The sequence below is a fragment of the Helianthus annuus genome, chromosome 9, assembly GCF_002127325.2.
Source record: "Helianthus annuus cultivar XRQ/B chromosome 9, HanXRQr2.0-SUNRISE, whole genome shotgun sequence".
Taxonomy (NCBI): Eukaryota; Viridiplantae; Streptophyta; class Magnoliopsida; order Asterales; family Asteraceae; genus Helianthus; species Helianthus annuus.
This window is the reverse complement of record NC_035441.2, coordinates 5920207-5931977: the sequence shown is the minus strand read 5'-3', so window position 1 is coordinate 5931977 and position 11771 is coordinate 5920207. Positions and strand designations below refer to the sequence as shown.

General features: G+C 38.3%; 1 protein-coding gene across 1 annotated transcript; it reads right to left on the bottom strand.

The window, feature by feature from the left end:
• Positions 1-1082: 1082 nt before the first annotated feature.
• LOC110875196 (receptor-like protein 2) lies at positions 1083-10508 on the bottom strand. The gene is made up of 2 exons (XM_035976810.1): positions 9208-10508; positions 1083-1837 (listed from the first exon to the last, which is right to left on the bottom strand). Exons 1-2 carry the CDS (start codon positions 9707-9709, stop codon positions 1083-1085), a joined length of 1257 nt encoding a protein of 418 aa, XP_035832703.1. The 5' UTR covers positions 9710-10508.
• Positions 10509-11771: the final 1263 nt, after the last annotated feature.

Genomic DNA, 11771 nt, shown 5'->3' with positions numbered 1-11771 from the left:
CGACAACCTGTCGCCGCTATTGACTTATGTGTCGCCGCTACTGTGCTAACTAGGGTTAAAGAGGATAAGATTTCTGTGGCTAGGGATTAAAGTCTGACACAAACCTTTAGCGGAGACACCGTGTCGCCGCTATTAATTGTTTCCTGTCGCCGGTATTGCTTCTTGAATCCCCAACCATTAGATCAGAATACTGATCAACGGCTGGGGAATGGGTTTGACGCGGATCGACCAATAGCGGCGACAGCTGGCCTGTCGCTGCTAAAGGTGTCGCCGCTAAATGTGGGCCATTCTTGTAGTGAAGTACCAGCAGAATGAAGTGACGCATACAATTTTTTCCATACCAATGTGAAGCTTTAACCACACAGACGACTGTTGCGTCTTGCTTTTCTTGCTCATAATCAGGAGCAGGCCTGGCATCATTTTTTTTATGGAAGAATCATGTGACCTTAAATAATATCACCCAGATGACATTAGCAACCCTGCAGGCCCAGTCTTATTCCATGTTAAAATAAATAGATTTCCATTTTCCTTTCAAATTGTTATAGTTGAGATGTATCTCTTTATACATTAATACACAATCATCAACTAATCATTCCTTTCCACAAATAAAAAAAAAGCAAAATTACCAAGAAGAAAAACTATGTGAGATTATGTGCAACCAATGATGTTTGCTTGACTGAAAAACCCTGGTGTTTTCAAGACATCAGTTATAGTGAGATGCTTTTGGTCTTTTGCATTATTTTGGAACCATAAACTTGGTAATTGTATTAGATTGTGATGATGCCATCAGGGTTACATAAGAGGTGCTTATATAGAAAACCATATTACACATTAGTCCGTATACTATAACACTTAGTCTAATAAGGAACAATACGACTCCACCTGCATCCTTGGCGACATCTACTGTTGCTGTGGAAGTAAAGGACATCATGCCCATATGAAGTACCTATGGATCCGTCTAGGGAGAATCGTTCTTTCTGACAGCATGCAGTGTAATTGACATGAGAGAATGATCCCAAATCCAAAACAAAACCCGAGGAGTGGTCCAACGATCATTTCCGTGTCAAGGCCTTTCTTATGTCCTAAAGAGGAGAAGGAGGATCTGATCGCTTGCTACAAGACTTTAGCATGGGGGGACCACATAATCGTGGATTGCCTTGGTAACTTTCGTTTGAAAAGGTGTCAAATTGGCGCCCGGTTGGTACTGAACCTTGCAGATTGTTGTATGCAACATTGAAAGAAGACAAAAAGTTCAAGCTTGTAAGGGACGTTGGGATCTCACCAGATAAAAGATTGTGAGAGAGCTCTAGTCTTTCCAGATTTGTGAGGTTTGAAATTGAACTCGGAATGGTGCCAGAGAAATAGTTATTACTCAGATCAAGTTTTTGAATAGACTTCATATTGCCAATCTCAATTGGTATGTCTCCACTCAGGTTATTGTGAGAAAGGTCCAGCATAGGGCGGAAGGAGGCTAGACAATTATACTGCCAATTGGACCCATTTACATTAAACATAGGTAATTCAAATTTATCATTTTTTACTTGATCCAGAACTTGATGTGTTGCAAGTGCTGGAAGTCTAGTAAGCTCTACAGGCAAACCTCCTGAGAGTAAATTGTTAGATAAATCAAGATAAAATAGATTTGGAAGATATTGTAACCATCCAGGAATTTTGCCATTGATGTTATTTCCATCGAGGCTGATATGCTCAAGGTTCGTTAGTGACATCAGCCAAATTGGAATTTGACCAAACAACCTGCAACCACAGAGTCCCAGGACCTTAAGCTCTTGAAACCCTGAAATTCCTGAAGCAGGTAGTGTTTCGTTAATGAAATTGTAAGAGAATGTTGCCCAGAATCTTGATAACGAATAATGAAAAACACAATGAACGAAATAAACACAAACTAACCTTGGTTGAAAGAATACGAACCGTGAATATGTATGTACAAGTGAATTGAATGAGAGAATGTTTTTACAATAGAAAATCTAACCCTATTTATACTTATCGAAGAGGTGCGAATCCAATAGACGTGTCTCTTCACGAACAGTTGCGTCTTTTGATCTTGTGGCTCTCAATCGAAGATGAAGAGTTGTGTCTTCTTGAAAAGTCACGTCCTGTGTTTCTTGTTTCCTGTTGCCGCCAAACTTGAAGGGGTACGTCCCTTTGGATGTGTCGTTCCAAACATGTAGGTTACTAACTTTCTTTTTGTCGCATCTAGTCCCCGCACTTCTATCACTAATCTAATTCTAATAAAACTAACTATTAACTAATTACATAATGAACCCTAATACTTATAGGATGTGAAGAGATTATGATTTCATTCACCCCCCTAATCTTGAACATCCTTAAGTTGCACCTTGATCCTTCTCCATGTCTTGCTTGCCATTATGTGCTTGTTGAAGTAGATCATTGCAGTCTTCTTTGATTGCCATTAGGAGAGTTGGTTCCTCGTCTTCTTGCATGAGATTTGGTTCTGCTTCTCTTTGGTTTGATTCAGGACAATCTGAGGCATAATGACCAAACTTTTGGCAATTGTAGCATTTAATCTTGCTTAAATCCTTCCTGAACTTCCTTTGGTTGCTTCTACTCTTGTAAGCATCATGTGATGAATCTTCATCATCATCTTCTTGTTTGAACTTTCCATCACGCCATTTGTCTTGCGATGAGTTGAACCTTCCTTGTCCATTCTTCCCAAAACGCCTTCCACAACCATAGTTCTTGTCGCGTCGCGTATACATAAGTTTCTCTTGATTATATACCGGGTTTTCATCCACCAAACCGGTCCTTTCTTCATAGGCTTTCAATCTTCCAATTGTCTCGTCTAGCGTCGTTGTTTCCAAATCAGCGAATTGTTCAATGGTTGCAACAATTTGAACGAACCTTTTTGGTACAGAATTCAGAAGTTTCCGTACTAAAGTTGGTTGATCAAAAGTTGATCCAAGACCACTTGCCCTCGTGACAATGCTATTTAGTCTTGCAGTGAACGAATCGATAGTGTCTTCCTCCTTCATCTTTAACATCTCAAACTCTGTTTTGAGCGTTTGAAGACGTGCCTTTTGCACTCGATCTGCACCGACGTGCCTAGTCTTTAATGCATCCCAAATTTCTTTTGCACTCTTGCAACTTGCAACTTGTATTATCATATCTTCCGGTAGTGCTTGAAATAAATAAGCGGTCGCCATCATATCCTTCTTTTCATCCGCTTGCGTATTTTCTTTTGGTTCTATCATTTCCCATAATCCGTTTGCCCTCAAAATGGTTTTTATACGGATTGCCCATTCCGTATAGTTTGTAGACTTTAAGATAGGACACTGAAACTGGGAGAACGAACTACCCTCTTTAATTACTACCGCGTTTGACAGAGAGGCACCTCCTGAATCCGCCATAATTTCTTTTCCAACAATTTTCACTTTCTAAACTTTGGTTTTCTCCTAAAACCGAAGTCTATGATTCCAAAAATTCACACTAACTTTCGAACGTGGAATCAAATCAATTTCTAAACCTTATATAAATTCCAGAAAAATAGAACGTAGAACCTGGAATTTGCGAACTGACCGACTTCTCTTATCGTGATTCTCCGCACGGTTTTCTGACTTTTCTTAACAACCCTCTTGGCTGCGTTTTTTTCCTTTCTTCTTGATTCGCGACTCTCTAAACACAAACCAAAAAAAATCAGCCCCAAACCCGCTTGATTTGCGACTAAACTTCTCAACCGAACACCCTCTTGATGCTTTGATATCACAAAACTTCTCAGATTTTGTGTCTTTTGCAAATTTCAAACAACCCAAACTTCTCAGATTTGCGATTGCTTCTTCAAAACCGGAATACAAACTTCTCAGATTTGCTTCCGTCTTCTTAACCCGAATCGTAGCCTCTTGCCGTGATTTGAATTAAACAAAAAAACTCAGAATCTGAACACCCTCAGCGATGATCAGATAAAAATCGAACACCCTCCTGATGAACGATTATGAACGAACAACAATCATACCCGCTTGATGCGATTGATGTTAAAATTTAAAAAAAACAACCTAATCGACGCCTCCTGCGTGATTAGAATTGTTAGGGGAATTCAACCACCCGCCTGATGATTGTTTTCCAAAACGAATTTGAGCCCTAGGCTCTGATACCACTGTTGCCCAGAATCTTGATAACGAATAATGAAAAACACAATGAACGAAATAAACACAAACTAACCTTGATTGAAAGAATACGAATCGTGAAAATGTATGTACAAGTGAATTGAATGAGAGAATGTTTTTACAATAGAAAATCTAACCCTATTTATACTTATCGAAGATGTGCGAATCCAATAGACGTGTCTCTTCACGAACAGTTGCGTCTTTTGATCTTGTGGCTCTCAATCGAAGATGAAGAGTTGTGTCTTCTTGAAAAGTCACGTCCTGTGTTTCTTGTTTCCTGTTGCTGCCAAACTTTAAGGGGTACGTCCCTTTGGATGTGTCGTTCCAAACATGTAGGTTACTAACTTTCTTTTTGTCGCATCTAGTCCCCGCACTTCTATCACTAATCTAATTCTAATAAAACTAACTATTAACTAATTACATAATGAACCCTAATACTTATAGGATGTGAAGAGATTATGATTTCATTCACCCCCTAATCTTGAACATCCTTAAGTTGCACCTTGATCCTTCTCCATGTCTTGCTTGCCATTATGTGCTTGTTGAAGTAGATCATTGCAGTCTTATTTGATTGCCATTAGGAGAGTTGGTTCCTCGTCTTCTTGCATGAGATTTGATTCTGCTTCTCTTTGGTTTGATTCAGGACAATGACAATCTGAGGCATAATGACCAAACTTTTGGCAATTGTAGCATTTAATCTTGCTTAAATCCTTCCTGAACTTCCTTTGGTTGCTTCTACTCTTGTAAGCATCATGTGATGAATCTTCATCATCATCTTCTTGTTTTGAACTTTCCATCACGCCATTTGTCTTGCGATGAGTTGAACCTTCCTTGTCCATTCTTCCCAAAACGCCTTCCACGACCATAGTTCTTGTCGCGTCGCGTATACATAAGTTTCTCTTGATTATATACCGGGTTTTCATCCACCAAACCGGTCCTTTCTTCATAGGCTTTCAATCTTCCAATTGTCTCGTCTAGCGTCGTTGTTTCCAAATCAGCGAATTGTTCAATGGTTGCAACAATTTGAACGAACCTTTTTGGTACAGAATTCAGAAGTTTCCGTACTAAAGTTGGTTGATCAAAAGTTGATCCAAGACCACTTGCCCTCGTGACAATGCTATTTAGTCTTGCAGTGAACGAATCGATAGTGTCTTCCTCCTTCATCTTTAACATCTCAAACTCTGTTTTGAGCGTTTGAAGACGTGCCTTTTGCACTCGATCTGCACCGACGTGCCTAGTCTTTAATGCATCCCAAATTTCTTTTGCACTCTTGCAACTTGCAACTTGTATTATCATATCTTCCGGTAGTGCTTGAAATAAATAAGCGGTCGCCATCATATCCTTCTTTTCATCCGCTTGCGTATTTTCTTTTGGTTCTATCATTTCCCATAATCCGTTTGCCCTCAAAATGGTTTTTATATGGATTGCCCATACCGTATAGTTTGTAGACTTTAAGATAGGACACTGAAACTGGGAGAACGAACTACCCTCTTTAATTACTACCGCGTTTGACAGAGAGGCTCCTCCTGAATCCGCCATAATTTCTTTTCCAACAATTTTCACTTTCTAAACTTTGGTTTTCTCCTAAAACCGAAGTCTATGATTCCAAAAATTCACACTAACTTTCGAACGTGGAATCAAATCAATTTCTAAACCTTATATAAATTCCAGAAAAATAGAACGTAGAACCTGGAATTTGCGAACTGACCGACTTCTCTTATCGTGATTCTCCGCACGGTTTTCTGACTTTTCTTAACAACCCTCTTGGCTGCGTTTTTTTTTTCTTTCTTCTTGATTCGCGACTCTCTAAACACAAACCAAAAAAAAATCAGCCCCAAACCCGCTTGATTTGCGACTAAACTTCTCAACCGAACACCATCTTGATGCTTTGATATCACAAAACTTCTTAGATTTTGTGTCTTTTGCAAATTTCAAACAACCCAAACTTCTCAGATTTGCGATTGCTTCTTCAAAACCGGAATACAAACTTCTCAGATTTGCTTCCGTCTTCTTAACCCGAATCGTAGCCTCTTGCCGTGATTTGAATTAAACAAAAAAACTCAGAATCTGAACACCCTCAGTGATGATCAGATAAAAAATCGAACACCCTCCTAATGAACGATTATGAACGAACAACAATCATACCCGCTTGATGCGATTGATGTTAAAACTTAACAAAAAAACAACCTAATCGACGCCTCCTGCGTGATTAGAATTGTTAGGGGAATTCAACCACCCGCCTGATGATTGTTTTCCAAAACGAATTTGAGCCCTAGGCTCTGATACCACTGTTGCCCAGAATCTTGATAACGAATAATGAAAAACACAATGAACGAAATAAACACAAACTAACCTTGATTGAAAGAATACGAATCGTGAATATGTATGTACAAGTGAATTGAATGAGAGAATGTTTTTACAATAGAAAATCTAACCCTATTTATACTTATCGAAGAGGTGCGAATCCAATAGACGTGTCTCTTCACGAACAGTTGTGTCTTTTGATCTTGTGGCTCTCAATCGAAGATGAAGAGTTATGTCTTCTTGAAAAGTCACGTCCTGTGTTTCTTGTTTCCTGTTGCTGCCAAACTTTAAGGGGTACGTCCCTTTGGATGTGTCGTTCCAAACATGTAGGTTACTAACTTTCTTTTTGTCGCATCTAGTCCCCGCACTTCTATCACTAATCTAATTCTAATAAAACTAACTATTAACTAATTACATAATGAACCCTAATACTTATAGGATGTGAAGAGATTATGATTTCATTCACCCCCCTAATCTTGAACATCCTTAAGTTGCACCTTGATCCTTCTCCATGTCTTGCTTGCCATTATGTGCTTGTTGAAGTAGATCATTGCAGTCTTCTTTGATTGCCATTAGGAGAGTTGGTTCCTCGTCTTCTTGCATGAGATTTGATTCTGCTTCTCTTTGGTTTGATTCAGGACAATGACAATCTGAGGCATAATGACCAAACTTTTGGCAATTGTAGCATTTAATCTTGCTTAAATCCTTCCTGAACTTCCTTTGGTTGCTTCTACTCTTGTAAGCATCATGTGATGAATCTTCATCATCATCTTCTTGTTTGAACTTTCCATCACGCCATTTGTCTTGCGATGAGTTGAACCTTCCTTGTCCATTCTTCCCAAAACGCCTTCCACGACCATAGTTCTTGTCGCGTTGCGTATACATAAGTTTCTCTTGATTATATACCGGGTTTTCATCCACTAAACCGGTCCTTTCTTCATAGGCTTTCAATCTTCCAATTGTCTCGTCTAGCGTCGTTGTTTCCAAATCAGCGAATTGTTCAATGGTTGCAACAATTTGAACGAACCTTTTTGGTACAGAATTCAGAAGTTTCCGTACTAAAGTTGGTTGATCAAAAGTTGATCCAAGACCACTTGCCCTCGTGACAATGCTATTTAGTCTTGCAGTGAACGAATCGATAGTGTCTTCCTCCTTCATCTTTAACATCTCAAACTCTGTTTTGAGCGTTTGAAGACGTGCCTTTTGCACTCGATCTGCACCGACGTGCCTAGTCTTTAATGCATCCCAAATTTCTTTTGCACTCTTGCAACTTGCAACTTGTATTATCATATCTTCCGGTAGTGCTTGAAATAAATAAGCGGTCGCCATCATATCCTTCTTTTCATCCGCTTGCGTATTTTCTTTTGGTTCTATCATTTCCCATAATCCGTTTGCCCTCAAAATGGTTTTTATACGGATTGCCCATACCGTATAGTTTGTAGACTTTAAGATAGGACACTGAAACTGGGAGAACGAACTACCCTCTTTAATTACTACCGCGTTTGACAGAGAGGCTCCTCCTGAATCCGCCATAATTTCATTTCCAACAATTTTCACTTTCTAAACTTTGGTTTTCTCCTAAAACCCAAGTCTATGATTCCAAAAATTCACACTAACTTTCGAACGTGGAATCAAATCAATTTCTAAACCTTATATAAATTCCAGAAAAATAGAACGTAGAACCTGGAATTTGCGAACTGACCGACTTCTCTTATCGTGATTCTCCGCACGGTTTTCTGACTTTTCTTAACAACCCTCTTGGCTGCGTTTTTTTTTCTTTCTTCTTGATTCGCGACTCTCTAAACACAAACCAAAAAAAAAAATCAGCCCCAAACCCGCTTGATTTGCGACTAAACTTCTCAACCGAACACCCTCTTGATGCTTTGATATCACAAAACTTCTCAGATTTTGTGTCTTTTGCAAATTTCAAACAACCCAAACTTCTCAGATTTGCGATTGCTTCTTCAAAACCGGAATACAAACTTCTCAGATTTGCTTCCGTCTTCTTAACCCGAATCGTAGCCTCTTGCCGTGATTTGAATTAAACAAAAAAACTCAGAATCTGAACACCCTCAGTGATGATCATGATCAGATAAAAAATCGAACACCCTCCTGATGAACGATTGTGAACGAACAACAATCGTACCCGCTTGATGCGATTGATGTTAAAACTTAACAAAAAAACAACCTAATCGACGCCTCCTGCGTGATTAGAATTGTTAGGGGAATTCAACCACCCGCCTGATGATTGTTTTCCAAAACGAATTTGAGCCCTAGGCTCTGATACCACTGTTGCCCAGAATCTTGATAACGAATAATGAAAAACACAATGAACGAAATAAACACAAACTAACCTTGATTGAAAGAATACGAATCGTGAATATGTATGTACAATTGAATTGAATGAGAGAATGTTTTTACAATAGAAAATCTAACCCTATTTATACTTATCGAAGAGGTGCGAATCCAATAGACGTGTCTCTTCACGAACAGTTGCGTCTTTTGATCTTGTGGCTCTCAATCGAAGATGAAGAGTTGTGTCTTCTTGAAAAGTCACGTCCTGTGTTTCTTGTTTCCTGTTGCCGCCAAACTTGAAGGGGTACGTCCCTTTGGATGTGTCGTTCCAAACATGTAGGTTACTAACTTTCTTTTTGTCGCATCTAGTCCCCGCACTTCTATCACTAATCTAATTCTAATAAAACTTACTATTAACTAATTACATAATGAACCCTAATACTTGTAGGATGTGAAGAGATTATGATTTCAGAGAGGAGGAGAGTGGTGAGTTTCTCATGACGTCTAAGAATATTCAATGCTTGACTGAGATTCTTGAAGGTATTGTTTGAAAGCGAGAGAAAGGACAGTGATGGCAGTTCAAGTATGTCAGGTGAGATTTCCCCCACTAGTTTATTTCTTGCTAGCCGAATGGCGGTAAGTGATTTGCATGAGAAAAGGCTTTTAGGTAGCACCCCGCTGAATAGATTTCTGTTGAGGTCAACTTTGGTGAGTTGACTGAAACCGGAGAAATCAAAATCGGAAAGCCTGCCACCTAAAGAGTTGAACCTCAAGATAAGAAGTTGAAGCTTCGTGCAATTCACCAATGACAAAGGTAGCATTCCATTGAGAAGATTAGCGTCAAGTTCCAATTTCTCCAACAATGATAGCTTCCCGATATTACGAGGGATGGAACCGGACAACATGTTATCAGACAAGACAAGACTCCTAAGGTTTGTGAGGTTTGTAATGCTTTCATCAATCTTTCCCATAAGATAATTTCCCTGTAATAACAAATGTTGCAGAGATAGAGCACAACTGATATCAGTTGGGATCTGTCCTGTGAGTCTGTTAGAACCCAGGCTCAAAACCACAAGGTTTGAACAGGCACCGAACCCTTGGGGGATATTTCCAGTGAAGTGGTTCAAAGAAAAAATCAAGGTTGACTAAAGCCGGTGAATTGGAACATACAGAAGGAGGAATAGTGCCTGTGAAGCTGTTATTGCTAACATCAAGAGTGATCATGCTTTGAAACGACTGGAGATTGGTAGTTTGAATTGTCCCATCGAAATGATTGCTGGAGAGATTGAGCACTTGAAGGGTAGGAGGCCAGGTGTGAGGTAAGTGTCCAGAAAGCCTATTATAGCTCAAGTCAATGGTGTGCAGGTTGTTGAAAGAGGAGAAAAGTCCGTCAGGGATGGGACCAGAAAGGAAATTACAAGACAGGTTGAGGAAAGAGAGAGAGGTGAGATTTTGAAGAGAAGAAGGGATGACACCGCGAAGGGCTCTATCAGGGATGGATAACCGGATGACCCGATATCTTTTGTCATCACAAGAGATTCCAGCCCATGAGCAGCAATCTTTGGTAGAAGACCAGTTGAGGTTGGGAAGGACAAGAGGGACTCTTTCTCATCAGGGTTGCAATCTGCATCTGCAAGTGTGGGGAAGAGGAGGATGAGTATAATCAAGAAGCTAACAAAATTCATATTATTGTGGTTACTGAAGGAAGAGGGAAATAAGAGAGCCTTTGGAGGCAACATGAGGGAGTATTGGAGATTAAAGATACTTGAAACATGAGGGAGGGAATGATCATTTAAAGGGAGGAAGACCAGCCATGTATTGGAGCCATATTTGATTCAGCAACAAACAGCCAAAACAATTGAAATATACGTGTGTTTTAAATTGTTGTTTTGTTTAGATAAGATAAAGATAGACTTAGTCTTCCTATTCCGTAGAGAGTACCCAGTTCCCATTCTTTAGCTACACTTCCTATTCCGTAGACAGCACGCAGTTCCCATTCTTTAGCTACAATTATTGAAAATAAAATAATTGTTTTTTATTTTATTTATATTTAAAATCTTAAACTTTTATGTTTTTTAATAATTTTAAAATTTAAGTTTTAGCAATTTTAGTTTTTAATATCTTTTTAGAAATACTTTGATGTTTTTTTAGTAATTTTAAAATTTAAGTTTTAGTAATTTGAGTGTTTAATATCTTTTTAGAAATAAGATTTTAATAATTGTGAGCTTAAAATATTTTACAAAAATTATGTCTACGGATCGGGTCAATAGGATTTTTTATGTATGCTTGTGGACTTGCTTTTCAAATTTAGGGAATCCACGTTATAAAATGTTATACTTCGTTTATTATTTTTGTGGATGGTGTGTATTTTTTTTTTATTTTGGTCTACGTTAAAAGAGGTGTGATTCTGAAAGCATGTTACGGATGTGGGGTGAATTCATTGGGGAATCACAAAAAAAGGGGAATCTGGAGAAGCACTAATTTTACATATAAAAATCATTTTACATAGAAATTTTTTTTTTTTTAATCTGAGCTTTTACATATAAACATATGCCGTTCAAATAGAAAATTAATTTTTGTAAAAAAAGTTTTACTTTTTTTGAATTGTTTTTTAAACTTTTTTTTATTTATCAGTTTTTTTATTGAAAAGCCTTCTACATGTGTTTATGTCGGAAATCGAACACAAATCTCTCTAACTCTCTTGAATACACAATTGAATAAGGATAACAACAATAAACAATAACTATTGATATCTTGGTAGCGCCTAGCGATTCTTACAACACTGGTTATATGTTCACGGTTATTTGAGATTTGGCGCCAGAAACCGTTTTAAATGGCTTTGTCTTGATACCTACCATTCCGTCATACATAACTAATCCTAAAATACTAAACTAATACATAAAATATGTCACAAATACAAGTATACGATATGTACTAATATATAATTACAACTAAACATAGAATTAAGGATGGTGATTCAACCAAATGTTTAAAATATGTTGCCTGCAGCACATGATACATGTTAGAGTGCAC